Source organism: Medicago sativa, chromosome 4 (assembly GCF_051527215.1).
Source record: "Medicago sativa cultivar Bolivia chromosome 4, Bolivia_mono, whole genome shotgun sequence".
Taxonomy (NCBI): Eukaryota; Viridiplantae; Streptophyta; class Magnoliopsida; order Fabales; family Fabaceae; genus Medicago; species Medicago sativa.
The window spans coordinates 72,891,846-72,911,843 of NC_140752.1; the positions used below are offsets into that span (position 1 = coordinate 72,891,846).

General features: G+C 32.3%; 1 protein-coding gene and 1 long non-coding RNA gene across 2 annotated transcripts; both read right to left on the minus strand.

The window, feature by feature from the left end:
• Nucleotides 1–647: 647 nt before the first annotated feature.
• LOC146931634 (uncharacterized) lies at nucleotides 648–4,382 on the minus strand. Its single transcript, XR_015006773.1, has 4 exons — nucleotides 3,915–4,382; nucleotides 2,701–3,527; nucleotides 1,718–1,898; nucleotides 648–1,198 (listed from the first exon to the last, which is right to left on the minus strand). It is a non-coding gene; the product is annotated as an uncharacterized LOC146931634 (long non-coding RNA).
• A 4,911-nt stretch (nucleotides 4,383–9,293) lies between these two features.
• LOC146931635 (uncharacterized) lies at nucleotides 9,294–10,592 on the minus strand. Its single transcript, XM_085707675.1, has 3 exons — nucleotides 10,114–10,592; nucleotides 9,795–9,954; nucleotides 9,294–9,653 (listed from the first exon to the last, which is right to left on the minus strand). The coding sequence occupies exons 1-3, from the start codon at nucleotides 10,590–10,592 to the stop codon at nucleotides 9,294–9,296; spliced, it is 999 nt and encodes a 332-aa protein (XP_085563801.1).
• Between the last annotated feature and the right edge of the window lie 9,406 nt (nucleotides 10,593–19,998).

Genomic DNA, 19,998 nt, shown 5'->3' on the forward strand with positions numbered 1-19,998 from the left:
ATGCATTTCATTTTCAATCAATGCTAAAGTTTTTATTCATGTTGTGGTTGAGTTCTGACAGGGTTGTTTGAGTCATAGAGAGTCATATTATATTTACCAATTAAAAAGTTGTTTCATTCCTACCATAGCTTTCAAATGGTAAGAATTACCGTGTTTTAAAAGCTACCAGAGAATAAAAGTGCTGTCATGCGGATTTAGATGTCATTTTCTTGGATTTAATATTGTTGCTATCAGCCATGCATAACATTAACTTCTTATTCTTTTAAAGACCTCAACTCAATTACTCTTCAATTCTATAATTGTAGCATAACCCCAGTTTTCAATGGATAATGGTACATAGACTTAGGCCGGCTAGTATAGCCAGTACTTCAGCATGCAATTTGTACTTGTTAAGATCAATTATTTTTTAGTAAGTTCATTAAATGTGATTTTACAAGTTTAATATTGTGTTTAGTACTTGTTCAAAAAAAAAATATTGTGTTTAGTATATAATTATTAGTAAATTACTGTAGTGGTCACTTATGTTAATTTTCATGGTAAATCATGAATTTTATGATTAGAACTCCTTCATGGTTTAATACTGTGTTTAACTTGCGGGTCTAATGAGTTGTTTTTTCATAAGCAAAATCGAGGAGTGTATGAGATATTCTAACACATTCAATCTATGAGTACAAATACAAACTATGTAAAATGCCTATAGCAAATCATTAGATTGCTAAACCAATCTGGAAAGTGACGAATAAAATTGAAGTCTGTTAATTTACTGCTAATAACTCAAACAGATCAGGAGTCAACTCAGACATATGGCTCAGGTGGATGTTGTGGAGGTTCACAGCGATGGTGTCTAGTGGTCGTTTGACAGAAACGATGAAGTACACATTCTGTTTTGAAATAGAGAGTGAGTTTATTTTTTTTATTTTTAACAGGCATTATTAGTCTAATGGTTAGGATCTATGGTAGATAGATAGGGCTGGATCGACTTCCGAAAAAATTACATGTATATTTACCAGATCAAAACCTATATTGGAGATTCACTTGCTATAAATTCACTTGTCTTTGTTTATTGGGTAACTGGACAGCAATAACAATCGGCCTCCCAGCTGTTCAACCGGCTGAAGTGTACTGGTTTTGCTTCGACTATATGTACATCAGAAGTACTTGATGGCAAGAATTGGACCATCCAGGCTGCAACTGTGAGCTGTATGGAAATTATATTTTCTATCAAAATATAGCTGATGCCTGATGCAATGTATACAAATTTCAGCAAAAAGAAAAAGTGGAGAACAAAGTGACATTGACATGTGCAATGATCAATGTCACCACCAATGGTCTATTAATATACCATGTCCACATTAGATAATACCTATACTATGTTTATGGGACAAGATTTCAGCATAATGTGAAATCTTATCCTGCAATGCAGGAGAGGATACTAGGGATATGACAGGTATTTGGTGTTCTATAAGATTTTGTGGTGCAGTAGGCTCCTACTAATTGGCAGTGAGAAGGGGGATGTAGGTAGTCTTACTTGCGTCCTACCAAAAAAAAAAAGTATGTTACCGCAAGTAACTGTCACCCATATCACAAGGCTACCTAAAATTTGTGCCCCGGACCACCCTCAATAGCTATTCATCTTAAAATTAAAAACGTCAAAAAAGCAAGGAACTACACATCTAAGATAAAAAAAAAAAAAAAAAAAAAATGCAAAGGCACTTACACGACGGTTGTAGACACAGCCGAAACATAATCATATGCAATTATGCATCCCTGATGAAAGAAGAGCACTGAAGATCCAGTTGATAGCATAGAAAACAACCAAATTATCCCAAATTACTAGATGTTGTAATATTGTAAACGCGTCAACATAGGCGTATGCTTATTAGAAACACAACTATTGCCTACAAATTACAAACAATATCCGGCATAAAAACTTTCTGAAATCAAATAACTGGGATTCAGTTAGGTTATGATGGTAAGAATTCTATGAAGTCGTTATCTTGGATTCGTGGTAACTTTTATTACTAATGATGATCGATAATCGGTCATTATGAAGGTCTTTACATAAATTATTCTCACTATAACACTCATATAGAAGAGAGATCACCCAAATCATCCAGCAAATGCACTAGGATTTAGAAGCCTGTTCTAAAATGTAGTCAATTTAATGAGTACCAATGAATTAGTTAAGATGTGCAAATTAAACAAATATTTACTACTATGGTTTGTTGAAAAGGTTCAGGCAAAATAAACTTTGACAGTTCTTTTATAAAAAAAGGTACCAAACCAAAATGCAAGAATTTTGTCACTTGTATTCAAATAATAACTATCTAAAATTGAGAAGAATTAGTAGCATTTAAAATTGTGGATGTTCCATCAGGGATTTTTCACTCAGATCTTTGTCAAGCACACTGATTAGAACAGGAACACTAGTGTACAAAACATTATAAGCCATCAAGCTAACAGAATTGAAAAGGCTAGTCCAGAGACGGCTTAAAGCCAAAATTTAAACAAAATAAAGAAGAAATTGAAATGCAATTCTTGTATAGCAACATTCTGTTAGAAACTGGTATAAAAATACAATCTTACTGTTGCACCTCAAGATTCATCTAAGAAAAAGAAGAAAAAGAGGATTGAGAAAATGTATACAAGGACTTGTAAATACATCATGATTGTACAAGCAAAAGATATAAAAATGCTTACTTCCAATACTATAAGAAGCTTCCCTTGCTGCCTGCAATCCTTCTATACCACTAATGCCAACACCTATGTCAGCTTGTTTTATCATCCATACATCATTCCCATCATAACCAATTTCTAATGTTCTATAGTCATGCGATTTTAAGATCTGCAAAGCTGTGACAAACAGTGGCAAAGCAAACCAGCATAATTTTTCTGGTAAATTGAATCAGAAGCAACACAATAACAACCAAGCCTTATCCCACTAAGTAGGGTCGGCTAAAATAATAAATTTTGCTTTCATTGAGAGTTGATCTCAAGACCTCCCGCTTACTAAATGGGTGCTCCAACAAACCAAGCTATGAAAGCTGTATTTAAAAAAACACGCCCAGTGGACCATGAACCCACAATCGCTTCATTAGGCCATGGGCACGAATCGGAAACAACACAAAATGCAAGTATTTTGTATTCTACAAGGTGGGAGACTTTACACAGGAAAAAGAAACCCGACACTATTTGTCAATATAATAACGTTGTAATAAGGATGTCATAACCATAAATGGTACAAAACACAGCAATGAATATGAAATTTCAATTAGTAATTTAAGCTAACAGTTCAAGCCAGGATGCTAGGAGTTTGAAAACGGGGGAAAGAATGACTAGAAAAGGATTACGTATTCAAAAATCACAGTTACATGCCGCTAAGGTTGTACAACAAACCTGTGATTTTGTGATGGTGTCATACAACATCATTTAGCAATCCTTGACAATATCGTCAGCTCAGTAAAAGCTTCGCAGTAGTGCTTATGTGCAATCTCAAGAGCACAGCCATCAATAACAAAAGCCACATCCTGTTTGAGAAAGGAAAAGAACAAAAAGATAAACTTCAAACCATTTTAAATTATCTTGCTCCCAAAGCATGCATGCATAGCCAGTTCAATTAACCATATTGTTAGGCATATGCTAAAAGTTGCACATAGTTAGTTAGTTAAGGGTTAGTTAAGAACTTACTTGTTGCACAAGTAAGCTAGTTTGTTAGCAACTAACTAAGCATTTAGCTACATATATGCCTTGTACCTATGTTGTTAATCAATAAGATTCACTTTTACCTCACACATATTAATGTACTGGCCACATCAAAAGCAGAATAAACAAGAAAAAAACACATTCAGTTAGCAAAGTTCTCCAATCACTGGATCCTGATAATGATTTGATACAGACAATTGCATAAGCAGTACCTTAGGATCAGAGGTGGTTTATCTGCATTGTCAAAAGAACTGTCTCCAATCTTCCGTAAACCTCATTATTAAGGATATAAAGTCAAGCATTCATGAGATGAATGATTATAGGAAGGAAAATCAAATCTGTAACGGGTCAAGCATTGATGTGAGGAATAGGAAAGGCAATTAAGTTTGTACCTGATGGGGAATGCCATTAGGACAGAATTCAAAGTTCATATCTCTTGTATATTCTATATAAAGCAGATATGTAAAATGTAAACAACAATACAATACAATACAATACAATACTACAATTCTATAGTGATAGTGATACATGGTCTCTAAAACTCTATACTCATCCTTTGTTTTTCCATTAATCCGTAGAAGCCGTCCCTTGGGTTCCATAAGTCGTGAGAGGCAAATTAACACAATAAAGGGTTGGTGTAAATTAAAAACATTTTGAAAAAAATGCATGAAATTAATTAAACAACCAAATCTCAAAGCAGATTATGAATTTAGATAAGTCGTGAGAGGCAAATTAACACAATAAAGGGTTGGTGTAAATTAAAAACATTTTGAAAAAAATGCATGAAATTAATGAAACAACCAAATCTCAAAGCAGATTATGAATTTAGACATGCATATATCTATGCTCTTCAAGAAAATAGACTGATTCTTTTTTGACAGTTAAAGAAAATAGACAGACTGATAAGGCACTTGCCATGTAAGCCTTCTTAAGCACAATGATTTTGATGTGTTGGTAGCTTATATTGTCGACCAGATCGCTTCAGTCTTTGGAGTTTGGAGCATCCATACTAGGACTTGTGACATAAAGTATTTACACATATTTACACATAAGCATATGAAATAGAAAAAACCAAGATTAGGGCCTGAACCTATTTACACATAATGAGTTCTAAAGAAAGGAAGCCCTTGACTATCCCTAAACAAAAAAGGTTCAAGAAAACTAGGATGCACTTGCCACCATTGAGAAGCAAAGGACTGCAGATTCTGTCAATTGGATGCCATAGCATCTGCAGCAGCATTGCCCTCTCTAAAAATGTGGGAGCATCTAAAATCAATATGTTGAGTAAAGTGCTTGCAGTTCAACCATCTCTGCTAGTAGTTTTGATTTTGAACAAATGCGTGACTCTAAAATCCTGCATGGAAGCAGATCCGGGGCCTTAAATAATGGCACAACTGAGGTGAACTTCCGATATCACTCTATGAATCAGGCTCATCATAGGCATAGCCTCACCCTGGAATGGCTAAAGAGTCCACCAAAGGGTCACCAAGCCACCTATCTTTCCAGAAAGAGATCATGGTACCATCACCAATGGTCCACTTAGAGTTTTGAAGGATGACTGAAATATATCTTTTTATGCCTGACCAGATAGAAGAAGTCATGTCATGCAGAATGGGGACTCCCTTTCTCAGGAACCTTTTCCTACACATTTGAGCCCACTGCTCGTCTGAAGTAAGAAACTTCCAACAAAGGAGCAAAAGAGCAGCTTGATTAACGAGCAAGGGATCCTTAACAGACAAGCCCCCTTCCTCTTTATTTCGACAAAGCTCACTCCAAGCTACTGTACAAATGTTTCATAGTTTAAGTTTTTTTATATTTTCCAATTATCAAAATGCAGCTAGATAGTTTCAGTAAAGGATATTAATCAATGCTTTTGCTGAACATAGTTTGGAAATTGGATTGATTATCGCATTTAATGGCTTTAGATCATCAAGATACAACTTCTTCACAGTAGTTATTTAAACTAGCATTGAAGATCATGCTAGAGAACCCTAAAGGTTCTAGATTTACATGTATGGATGTTGTCTACCCTTCCTTGTGATGTTTCTGCAGAGGAACACATGTTGAACCAAAAGAAAAGCTAACGATTTAATAAAAAAATCTCAAATTATTCTGCAAGCAAGAAAGAAGGAGGGAAATAGATCAGGTTTTGTATGTACAAAACAACTTGTCATCATAAATTTATAAAGAGAAGGATATTTCTAAGAAAACATGACTAAACACATTCTCAATCAAGCCAAGTTTTCTAAGAATGGCGATATTTCACATGTCAATATTTGGAGTGGCAATATCTTGTTGCCATGGAAAATGCACATTTGATTTGCAGCAAAACATAAGCAAACATCTTCTTCATGCTAAAACCATTCTACCAAGGAAAACACATGCAGATTGCTTAAAGCTTGTACCAAGGAACAAAATCCATGCACTCATTACAAATCTAAAACCAACTCTGAGTATCAGCTACATTTAGACCCTGCTTGGATAAACAGTTTAATTTGCAGGTTATAGTACAACTCTCATGTGGTGTAGAAAATTTGTATCGACTCCTTTAACGTTTTAATATTCATTTTAATTTAAAACACTGACAACGTAGAATAATTTATACATACATTCAATAGTGGTGTAGAACTTTTCTAACAATGAACCACAAAATAAACTAATAATAAAGAAGATTCATGTGTGAAACAATTTTTTTTTTTTTTCATCCTCTACATATCTCTCGATCAAACTTCAAATTACAAGGACTTCTTTCCGTAAACTCAAAAATATAATTAAGAGGATTCAACTCTTACCTATAATTGATGGCGTTTAGTATGGATTCATTTCATTAGGTATACACATCATTTATTTATAATTTTTTAATGAAGGTACTCCTTTTGGTCTTAAATATAAGTAAAAAATCAAATGTATTAAGAGAAAAAAGTATAAAGTAAAATAAAAATTGCAGTAATAATAAATAATATCAGTTACTACATAAATTTAAGCATTTAAACGTTCTTAGTCAAATTCAATCCTACAAAATCTATTCAATCAATCCCTCAAAAAAAATAATCTATTCGATCAAAATCAATTCTCGTCATCGCATAACCAAACAAACACTAAATGGTGTAACTAATATGTAAGCAACATTTACACCTCTAGCTACTTTTAATAAACAAAGTTTGTAAATAAGAATAGTCTAGACACCTAGAATGTAATACATATTTTCATTAATTTGTCGACTGAGATACATTGGGAAACTAACAATGACTTAAAATATAAGGATGAAGTTAGAATGATTAATATAGTCTTTAAAATGGCTATCTATATTACAAACAATGTCGATATTTGTGATGATACAGTTCGGATTATATAATATGAACTGTTTTCCTCTGAATTTTTGGCACAAGAGGGTGTTTACTGTTTATGGGGTGTTAGGATATTATAATCCGGTATTTCTTCAAAAAAAAGGATATTATAATCCGGAAAAAAGGAACGCGCACTATTTTTTTAGGGTGTTCGGATTATAAAATTGGAATTGATGAAAAACTTAATTTTGAACCCCAAAATAGGGAGAAAACTCATTTCGGATTATAGAATCCAAAAATTTCATGGACATTTTCATAAATAAAAAAAAAAAACTGGGTTTGAGAGAAGGTCGTAGGGTGAGAAAAGTAATAGTTTTTTATTTTATCAAATTTAGTCCATAGTTTTTTTTTATGGAAAAGTTGCCCATATAAGCTGTAGCCCATTTAAATTAATAAATTCGAATAAGGTTGTTTCTTTTCTCACTCTCTGTTCTTCTCGTTCGCCCTCCAAAATTCCAAAAATATTCTTGGTTTTTTTGGATATTATAATGTGAAATGAAGTTTTCCCTTATTATTTTGGTGGAAAATGCATTTTCAATCAATTTGGATTATAAAATTCGAATTGCTTTTTTTTTCTTTCCGTATTGTAAAATTCAAACACCCCGCTATACACCCTCTTTTGAAATAAAAAAATCATGGGAAAAACTAATTTGGGTTACATAATCCGAAATGTATTAGCATAAAGTCCGAATATGTTTAAGGAAAAACTTATAATGGTTATATAACATTTACTCAATGTTTTGTGACAAAGAATAGTAGTTTAACTATTATAATCCACTGTTCTAGTGTGTCTTGTGTTTCAGGTTAACATTAGTTGTTCACGCCGTGTACCAATTGAAAATTCGATTTTCATACTACTTGATCGGGTTACTTTAAAATTTGGCTAAAAGATTAGAAAAATATCAAGGAACAATACCCCTTTAAAAGAGAACTGGGAATTGAGTCAGGCTTTAACTCGGCTTGACTGATTAGCTTCTACCATTTTAACCTCAACCCCGACACCGACTCTAAACTAGAGGTAATCTCATTTTTGCGCCTTTAGCGTGGGTTTTTGGCCGATGCAAAAAGCTATTCTTCTAGTGGTGGGGACTTCTTATTAGACTTCGTCTCTCAAAATTCTTGTTTTCAAAATCAAAATTCGCAACTCTTGAAATGAAAGAAAGTTTGATTGTTGTTTATATATAAACATATTTTGAATTATACAATCCAAACTGTATTTTTTTTTGTTCAAATTATATAATCCAAACGATATAAGTATTTTAGTCAAAAATCGAAGGAGGCTGGAGAAGACCCAAGGGCGAGGATAAAACGCCTTCAAATAAAAGGTGTTGACAAGTTGTGGAACATGGCAAGTGAAGGCAATCAAAATGCTCTAACCCAAGTAACATGCTTTGTATTGCTCTACCAGAGAACAAAAAAATACTACTATTGTATTGACCGATTAGTAGTATTTTATTTCTGACATCCATTGTGCTGCTAGACTAGAATGTGCAGTCATGTGAAGGAAGTTTCAATTTGTACCTATGATGATGATATATGAACCGTGTGTGTGACCAATTCCACTGCAATTCCTCTTTGACCTTCTCAAAACCTTGTGCACAAGCCTAGACAATTAGAATATGTTCTGATTTCTCTATTTAAAATCAGAATCTGCATTCTACCTTAACAATATAATATATGCTTAGTCAGATCCCATGCCTATTAGTCACCACTGACACCCTTCTTAAACCTTTTGAACGTTGTTGTCGTACCAAATGAAAACTATATGCTCGTACCTAGTATCACATTTTGTTATTTAGTTTTACATATCATTATAGTTATAGTTATAATCATGTGACTTAGACCATGTACAATGGAAAAAAAAATTCAATAACCTTCAACACACACTTTTTCAATTCCCAACACTCCACATCATTTTCTCTCTCTTAATTCAACACCCATTCAATTTCTACCACTCCAATAGTTTTCATTCAACACCCTACCCCACCACTTTTTATTTCTTATTCTTATTTAATTTTTGTTTTTATAATTACATAAAATTATAATTATCGATTATAATTAAATTAAAATAATACAAATATTTTTTTTTAAAAACAATATTTTTTTAAATAATTTATTTTTATTTTCTTAACTTAAAATGCAATACAACAAACTAAGCACGCGACACACGAATAGCTTAAAATGCAAGACAACAAACAAGCACACAACACACACGTAATTTATTTAGTACGATACAAATGATCTTCAATTACGAAACATTACAAACTTTGTCCATATGTGCTTCACTAGATCTGCTTGCAATGCGTGATGAACATTTGGATCACGCAACTCGGATCTAGCACGCACATGATTTGCAAAAGTGGGTAACACCTCGGTCGAGTATGGTTGCGGTGTACTAGATCCACTTCCCTCGGATTGCTCAAAATCGGTCCAACGTTGAGCATATGTATCTCGTTCATCCTCAACAATCTTATTATGTAATATGATGCATGACCTCATGATGATACCCAAATCGGTTATGTCCCACAAGCAAGCTGGTTCACAGATGATTTTAAATCGAGCTTGAAGCACTCCAAAAGCACGTTCGATGTCCTTCCGACATCCCTCTTGATGTTTTGCAAATAACTTATCGGGTTCACTTTGAGGAAGTCTAATTGATTTGACGAAAGTTGGATAAGAAGGGTAGATACCATCAGCTAGATAGTATGTCATATTATAGGGACGTTGATTCACAAAGAAATTCACCCTTGGAGTCTTTCCCTGTTCCACATCATCAAACACTGGTGACCGGTCTAGAACGTTTATATCGTTCAATGTTCCCGGACATCCAAAAAAGGCATGCCAGATCCATAGATCATGAGATGCAACTGCTTCAAGAATAACTGTGGTGGTTCCCTTATCCCCCCTGGTAAATTGACCTTCCCATGCTTTAGGACAATTTTTCCACTCCCAGTGCATGCAGTCAATACTCCCGATCATCCCTGGGAACCCCCGCATTTCACTAACATGTAGTATTCTTTGCAGGTCATTTTAGGTTGGTGCTCTCAAGTACACTTGCTCATACAGTCGAATGATTCCTTTGCAGAATCTAAGTAAGCACTCCAATGTTGTACTACTTCCTATTTTGATGTACTCATCGATCGCATCTGCTGCCACACCATATGCTAACATTCGCATTGTTGTGGTACATTTTGCTAATGGTGATATACCTTCTTTGTTGGTGGCATCAACTCGCTGGGTGAAGTAGTTATCACTACTTGAAAGGTCTCCAACGATTCGAAGGAAAACGTGTTTTTGCATCCGGTACCGACGACGAAACATTGCATCGTCATATGTAGGATCATTGGCAAAGTATTCGTCAATGAGTCTTTGGTTAGCTGCTGCATGATCTCTATTTAAATATTTTCTTGTACGAGATCCACTACCTGATCCACCACCTTCCTCTAGTTTTTTTCGACGCTGAATAAATCGGTTGACGATATAAGTGTTTTCAGCATCACGTTTTTGGAAGTAGGCTTCCATATCAAAACCAAAAGGATCCATTGAGAGTTTTTGGTGATATTGGAAGTAGATATGAATGCAATTTGAGATATTGGAAGTAGATCTGAATGCAATTTGTGATATTGGTAGTAGATATGAATGAGATTTGTGATATTAGAAGTATGTATGAGTCTCTATATATAAGCAAATAGTTAAAGTCACGGATGGTATAATTATTAAAGTCACAGATGGTGAAGCAACACTGACAAATAGTGGAGATAGTGGAGATAGTGGAGATAATAGTTAAAGTCAGTGATGGTTTATTTAAAGCAACACTGACAAATAGTGGAGATGGTGGAGATAGTGGAGATAATTATTAATGACAAATTATATGTGAATTATTAAAGCAAATAAGTCACGGGGGACTAGACAACACTGACAATTAAAGTCACGTATAATTATTAATGGGCAAATAGTGTGTGGTGGACAGTTAGTAATGGGCACACAGTGAGGAAGACCATAGAATAGTATGTGAAATTAAAGTTTGTGAAATAAGTCACGGGGCAAATAGTATGCATAATTATTAAAGCAAATAGTGAGGAAGACCATAGAATGGGCACACAGTTAGTAATGGGCAAATAATATGCATAATTATTAAAGTAAATAGTTTGTGAAATAAGTCACGGGGGACTAGACAACACTAGGGACTATCACTGAGGACTAGACAACACTGACAATTATTAAAGTAAACACGGGGGACTAGACAACACTGACAATTTTGACCGAATACAAACAAATATTAGTGAAATTAATTTCCAAACAGCTCACGCTCCAAGTTTTCCAACATTTTTTTTTCTGTCATCGAGATGCTCTTGGGAACTTAACTTTATGTACATGTCCATTTTCTTCAATTTGTTTTTCTCTTGTTGCACTGCGGTGTACTTTTCCATTTTTTCGGTGTACTCTTTAAAGTGTTCCATCTCTTGCACCTTCATTTCTTTGAATTGAACCCACTCCTTTTCCACCTCCTCCAAGCCAGCGTCCTTGCTTTTCTTTTTTCCTTTTTTTTTAGCTGCCTCCCTACCCATTGGACGAGCACTAGATCCTACAGAGTCCTCGTGAGATCTCTTAGATCCACTACTTCCTGAGCCAACATTTCCTCCCACTTGACTCCCTCCCACTTGACTGCCATAACGAGGTTGATCACGGAGAGCGCGTCATTCTTCCATTAAAGTAAATTGAACATTCTTCCCACCTGCATATATTTCCTGGGCTTTTGCCAACACATCATCTTCCGACCAACCGCTTGCTTGCTGACGCTTAGCGGTATCATAAGCACCAACCCATCATTTAAACTAGGGAAATGCTAACACATCATTTTCAAGTTATCATTGTAGTATTAATTATTTTTTTCAATTGTATCATTTAAACTAGGGAAATGCTAACCGGTGCCTCCGGGGCACTGGTTAAGGGAACTAAAAAAGGAAAAATATAGTAATTATTGCATTGAAAATTGTATAATTAATCAATAAATAAGTCAACAAAGTTTCCTTTTATGGTAATAATTTCCTCTTTTTGTATGCTTAACCAGTGTCCCGGGGGCACCGGTTAGCATGACCCTTTAAACTATCAAGCATGCGAATACACTAATACTAAATTTATGATAATTTTGTAAAATTAGTACTAGTTTTCTTTTAGTACTATTATAGTATTTTTTTAATTTATTGAAACAAACAAATGTAAAATCTTATGCAATCCACAAGACGTGATAATAATTGAAAGCAGCTTATGATTTTTTCTTCAATATTTATAGTTTGATGATGATTGATGAACATTGAGTTCATTGAATATATACAAGCACCGTTGAGATACATTGAGTATTATCCTTATCAGTTGTGAGTTCCAACAACTGATCTGTTGTCGTCTATGAGCTTCCACGATACCAACTACCAAGTGCTGCGTATCAGCTGAACCAATTGTGGGCCTGCTTAATTTGGCACATAATATTACAATCACAAATTAATTATTCAGATTTTGTAGCAAAAGAAATAAATAATCGAGTCACACAAAAAAACAGGCTGGCTAGCTATGGAAAAAATACTACTCCTACTCATCATTCTTTTGTGTGTAAACTCCTACCGATTTTGCTTTCTTGGTTGATACATTTTTTATATATCTTTTTCTTGGAATTTATGCTTGGACACAATACAAACTCATTAAACCAAATTGTGGGGATGATAATTGTTCCACTTATAAACATATTTTGGTCATGTCTAAATCACTAATGTATGAGTTTTTAACACATCTCACACCAGTAAGAAGCAACATATTTGTTGTTAATATAAGTTTCATTTTTGTCTGTTTAAAAAAATAATAATAAGTCATCTTTATAAAATAGTGAGATAACGATAGTGAGATAACGATTGTCTTCACTTATAACCTCTTATAAACCTATCATGGTATTTTTTAAGGTTTTCACTTTTCACATTATCCGAGCCTACCAAATTGCAAATGTTTGGTGCAGAAGGAGGTGGATCACTAAATCTATATCTCTTCCTTTTATCAATGGTTGGACAAATGAGGGACAATCCTTTCTTTCTTTTTTTTTGGGTGAAAGGGACAATTCTTTCTTTACCATGTTCTATCCTTCATTATACAGTAAGTTCCATCTAGAAGAAAAACAAATATTGTTATAATTAATTAATTAAGTCTTTTCTAATTTATTAGATGCATTATTTATTTTTATAGAAATAAGTATCTCTCATTCTTTTATTATTGTGGTATTATTGTTAAACAAAATTGTTAATCAAGATACTTCTCTTTAAATTTGCTGAGTTAATCTTTTACTCTATTAGAAAAATGACAATAGCAAGCAGTAACTCAAATGTTTGTTTAAATTATTTAATTCTTCTTCTTCATGAAAAGTTTTAAATTATTCTTCGAAGTCTATCAAATGCGAGTGGTATTTAGTTAATTAATGTGAACATGTTCAAATTGTGAATTAAATAAACCAGTCTCGCGGTCGGCATTGATATGATATATTTATAGCATACTCCAATTAAGACAAGATGTGAGTCACCACCTGAATAGATTATTCTTGTACTTTAATTTGATTCTCGTATCAAACAGGAGTAAGTATTATGTGTTGATTTTTTTTGTTAGAACTTTTATGTGCTGATTAAAAAAATTGTTCATTACACACTATAAAATGATACTAGTACACGAATTTTAAAATATATTTAATTTATCAGGAAAAAAATAAAAAAAGTTGAATAAAAAATTACATAATATGAAAACAAAATTAATCTTCTTATGTTGTAACATCATGATAACGTTTATTTGTTAAAAAATATTCATATTTAAGTTTACATTGTTCATACTAGGGGATGTTGACCGTTTGGTTTAAATCAGTTTTGAGGTAAAAAGTCATTTCATTTAAAATGAAAATCATGCGTGATTTGATTTGGATTTTGGACGGCTGTTATAAAAAACATCCAGCCTAAATATATGCTGTTTAATTTAAATCAGTTTTTGGATATACAAAATGCAACATGTATTTTTTTTATTAATGTTAATAATATACATACACGGTAAATAATAGGTTTGATGTAAAATATAACACAAATATATTCAAAACTTAACAATATAGAATGAAAATGATCGATTATATTCAAAACATATCAAATGGTGATAATATATATTAAATTAATGCAGTATATAAGATCAAAATCCAAGAAATAATATATCAATGTAATATATAATACTAATTTTTTTTTGACAAGATATATAATACTAATAAAAGAACAAATAAGTATTAAAATTTCCCTAAAAAAAAATAAGTATTAAAATTCATAGCCTAAAAAACTATTAAAATTCTTTTTTTTTCTTGTCAAACAAAAAAAAGTATTAAAATTTATTTTTGCGGTTCTATTCGATTTAATTTTGAAAAAATTATCCAAAATTTTATCCGATTTCAGCATCTTTTACAAAACAACGTCCAAAAACATAATGCACCAAAAAACGTTCACAAAACAGAGAAGCGAAAGCAAGGGTTGAATAAATCTCCTCCGATAGAAGTTAATGAAATTCCTGAAGTACCCTTGTCTTGGTGGTTTGTTTTGTTTGTTTGTGAATGAGATGGAATCATGGAAACATCCTTCCTCACTTACTTTACTACCCTTTGTCCTTGAGTACTTAAATATAGCCGCAGCCGCCCATCATTTCATGTACCCTGTCACGTGGCAACTCAACACGCAACCTTTTAACGACCCCACCACACTTAACTTATGGTGACGCATTTCTAACTCTGGCGGCAAACAACCGAACCTTCCTTCACTCGAGCCCACTTCACGCGTCTTCCATTTTTTTCACCCACCACATACTTTACATAATAATCTTTACAGAAATGATATTTGAACAACTATTTTTTTGACAATTTTTGTAACAATTTTCTCTCTCATACTCACATAATCATTCTACTTTCTCTCTCTATTGCTTTTATTTTTATGCCACTACCTAAATTTCTTTGTAAAATTTGGTTGTCCAACAAATTGTCACAATAAATGGTTGTTCAAATAATATTGCTCTAATCTTAACCTTGTCGTTGTCTCTATTCAAATACTCCTGTATTCCACTGATTTGAATTTAATTATACGAAGTAAATTCTAAGCCCCAAAATCACGTAATTGAGAGATGGAAGGGTAAAAGTGTAATTAAACTAAAGTTTTTTTACACCATCAAACACACATTTGTTACGGTCTCGACTTTCGACTTTTTTTGTCAAGTAATCTAATGACTAACATTCATTTTTAATTAAAGCAAATAAGTGGATTGTATAAGGTTCAAACTTCAACCCCTTCATATAATAATGCATTGTAAGGGTTGAATCACACACAACTCAGATTTTAATATGATATTGAAGTGTGTTAAATATTTGTTTGAATAATTGTTATATGGAACTTGAATCATGCTCTAGATGTTTAAACCTAAGTGTGAGTGAGAGTATATTAAGTATTGGAAATTAGATAAAATACAACATGAACATGTGTTACAATTTTTTATTTATTTTTAATGGTGAATATTAATATTTATTTGTTATGTTAATATTTTCTTTCTTGCTAGAATTCGTATCCAAGACTTTTACTCCTAGACATTTACTTATCTCTTTTAATCCCTTAACTCAACTAAATGAAATACACATTCACCTAAATTCGCTCAAATGATATGGAATTGATTAAAAGAGGGAAAGAATTGGGATTATAGGGATTTAAGTGAACAAAAAATAAATTATATATATTTAATTTTTAATATCACGTCACACGCTCATTGTCATATATAAAAAGTGTCCTTTTTTTTATCATTTAACAGTTAAATTTAACTTTGGGACCAAAGTAGCTAACATATTGTAAAGTCAGAGGTTTTTTTGTGGTTTTTTTTTTTTCGAGTCAGAGACTAATATGACAAGAGAATGTACATTCAAGGATCAAAATGTTTGTTTATCCTATTGAAATAGTATCTTAAAATGTTGCATTTCATTTCTTAAAACATTAAATATTATTACAAGATTGTATTCGTTTTCATTCTTTCATATCTGGTATTAAGACATGACTCGTTAGCTAAGACTCTACATGATATATCAATTGAAAATTTTAAACTTGAATAAAATTTATAACAAGTGTGAGCTGAATATACAACCATTCATGTCAATTCCAATTGGTACATGTACGTATATAATGTTTTTTAATAGTATGATTATATTCGCCTTCTGTTTTTGTGAAAACTGAAAACCCTTCCTGCCTCCTTCCCCTCAATTACTTGGAAGCAACCCACTGCACTCTAGCAGCACTATTAAACAGGTAGTATATGTATAGCCCTTGTGCAAGAGGTGAAATTAAAACTGATTAATTAAATACTAATCTGATTTATATCTGGACGGCAAAAGTGGTACACGTGCCGGCTAGCTTCTAATCAGACATTGGACACGTAGCCGTCAACACGGAGCGCTTTCTGTGGGGCCCAAACATGGATATACAAAATCTGCTTTTGTCTGCATGATTTGCCGTCGGTGCACCAAAACCAGGACTGCTAAACATTTCATCGTAACAAATAATAATAAATAATTCACTGTTATGAGAAACAACAGAATGAATCATTTTCATTTAGACCACTACTTTATGTGTTGTGTCACGTGTGTCCCTCTCAGCAATTATATTCATATTCTTACTCAAAAATGTGCTGTTAACTTGTTTTTTTTTTCAAGTGTCACTTGTATATGGTAAACAGTAATCTCCTATACATACATTTTAACATGGTAAAAATGAACAATCCACTTGGCAATCTAAAATCTCCTAACAAATCAAATGCCACGAGTCATACTATTGTCAAACAACTCACTTGAAATTTTTTTTGTTGCTATTAAACCCTTCAAATTAAATTGCGTTGACTTATGGTGGATATAAATCAACATTCATTGTTCGATTTTTTTTTGTTGTTAAATTGGAAAACCATTGACCCTAATCTTTACCATTCAAATTAAGTATCGTTGATATAAGGTTAGTAAATCCACATTAATTGCTCGGTTTATTTTTTGTATCGGCAAATCATTGACACTAATATTTTTTTGGTTAATGATAAAATAGAAATTGACGACAATAAAATAAAATGGTGATTTTTTTTTTTTTTTTGCTAGAATCGTCAAATTATGGAAATCAACTAATTCGAAAAACTATGAGAAACCATTAAACATCTGTTTGATTTTAAAAGGTCGGAATGTTACACAAATAATTTTTAATTATTTTCACATGCAGGGTCACAAAATTCATGCAATGGTTGGAAGCAAACTTTTTAACAAGTTTGAACTTTCTTTGAAAGAAGAGGTTGTCTATATCATGTACTATGATTTTTGAAAGTGTCAATGAAATACAAGAAGTCATGACAGCATCACATAAAATTGTCTCAAATTTACAGATAAGGCTACGATCTAACCAGTTGATCATGGAATTGTCCCTTATAATTATTATTTTTAACACATCCTTTCAGTTTTTCTTTCAAATAATTACCAATTTGAAGTTATGTCCGGTGAGTTTCAATTCAGTTTATTAAATTTTATTATACATAATAATATGATGTAAAATATTTTAAATGTCAATATTTAACTACATAAGTTTGTATAAATTTTCAAGCTATAATCGGAATGCTATGTAAAGTTGAGGTTTAAGATGAATATATTTTCCACCAATAAATATCAAAAGCACGGGACACATATTTATCTTTGATGCATAAAAAGTATCATTGATGAATAACAAAACATGGGTCTAACATTCGTCACTGATAAGTATAAAGAAAACAAAATAAACATTATCCTCTTATGTATAAAAAAACACGAGACATATGTTTGTCATCGATAAATAAAAAATAACAAACGTGTAATATTTGCCCCTAAAACACAAAAATGTGAAACAATATATATCTTTGAAAGAAAAAAAAACGAGGCCTATTATTTTTCATTAATACATAAAAAATACGGGACAAATATTTCTTAGTGATAGATATTAAAAAGAAATATGGCACAACTATTAATCACTGAGTCCTATAAAAACACGGGAAAAATATTTGTTACTGGTAAATATTTTTATTATTTTAAGAAAAGTGATGCTAGATGCATTACCCAAATTCATTAAGAAAAGAAAAATAGAAATACGAAGAAAGAAAAGGGAAATTAGGTCAACACATTTTCAAAAAGGCATAAATCTAAAGTTATGCAAGCCTAACTTATTTCTTATGTAATATAGGTTAATTCTATTATGAAGAGAAGGGAACTAACAAAAAAATAAAGGGTTAGCTAACATATATGCGCATGACTATTTTTCTTAATGAATTAATTGATAAACATTATGAAAGCACTAGACAAATATTAAAATACACAGAGAAATATTTATAACTCATACATAAAAAAAGTACGGGACAAATATTTATCACAAGTTTTTTTAAAGTTTTTATCTCTGATAAATATAAAAAAAAAAAAATTGGTCATATATTGGTCAATAATAAACACATAACATATATTTGTTATTATAAATATAAAAAAAAACATAGGACAAATTACGAGTCAAATATTGTTCATTGATAAAAAAAAGACTATTAAAATACAACTCATTAATACATAAAAAAATATGAGGGAAATATTTGTTATCAGTAAATCTAGAAGAAGAAAAAAAAGGACAAATTTCTTATTAATACATAGAAAAGGACAAAAAATTCGTTGATGAATATAAAAAATAATAGAAATATGGACCTGTCCCTGTAAACCACAAAAGCAAACCAAACAATTCAATACAAAAGTGATAATAAAGATAGAATAACACTAAACAACCATTGTCATAGACAATCTCGCGGCGAGCGCACGTAGGGGCGCGAAAACGAATTTTAAATAGGTGTATCGATCGTCAGCCAACCCAGAAACGACCCAAGTTCCAACAGCCCCCTTCAAAATATCAGCAGGTTATCAACATCCTTTCGAGCCAAAGCAACCAACGACAAAGTCGCAGTGGTCTTGAAATATTAGTCACATTTCAGGTCGAGGCATGAACAAACGACATAAATCTGTCACTGTCCACCAACGACGCAAGAAGCAACCACATCAGATAAAATCCTTTGGGTACGATGAACAAATACTACCGTCAATATAAAGCATCTACGCACCTAGCCATTTCAAGCAACAACAGGATAAAACCAGTCATGTTGAATCGAGATATGCAAATAGATTAACATCATAACTAAAGAACTCATATCTTCAATCCAAAAAATCATATTTATGATTTTCAAACCAAATCACAGAGCTGAAACAAAGCCACCACCCATCTTCATCTCCATGGAACAAAACAAAAACAAACGCCAATAAACAGAAACGAAAAAAACATAGCAAAAACCAAATTGAAACTAACTCATAACCGCGTCGGCACCAAAGCTCTACAAGACAACGACAATGTTGAACGAAACCAGTGACCACAATAGAATCAATACACACCAAGACTATGAAAGGATAGCCGTGGCGGCGCTTCATTGACGACAATATGAAACCTATAAATATATTGTTCATTTATACATAAAAACACTGGATATATATCTATCACTAATAAACATAAAAAACATGTGACATATATTTGTCATCATTGCGAGAAAAAATACTGATATAATTAAAAATTCACGGGAAAAATAATTTTCAGTGATAAATAAAAAAATAAAACAATTTAAGATTAAAAATTAATAGTCTATCACCCGTGCATTGCACGGGTTAACACACTAGTTTTTATTTACGATTGTGTGAGACGTTCTTATTAGTATAATTTTTAAATCAATTGTATCAAAAAATCGTAAACAAGTAAATGGAGAATCTACTATTTACAATACACCTTTTAGTCACTATTATTATCAAAAATTCATATTTTAGGTTCATTTAATAAAGGCAAAT

Excerpts from the sequence above, each read along its gene's own strand:
- LOC146931635 (XM_085707675.1), bottom strand. The coding sequence starts at position 10,592 with ATGGATCCTTTTGGTTTTGATATGGAAGCCTACTTCCAAAAACGTGAT. Across the intron at positions 9,955-10,113 it reads TGCAAAGGAATCATTCGACT|GGGGGATAAGGGAACCACCA; the intron begins GTATGAGCAAGT and ends TCAATTTACCAG. Across the intron at positions 9,654-9,794 it reads AACAGGGAAAGACTCCAAGG|GGATGTCGGAAGGACATCGA; the intron begins GTGAATTTCTTT and ends AAACATCAAGAG.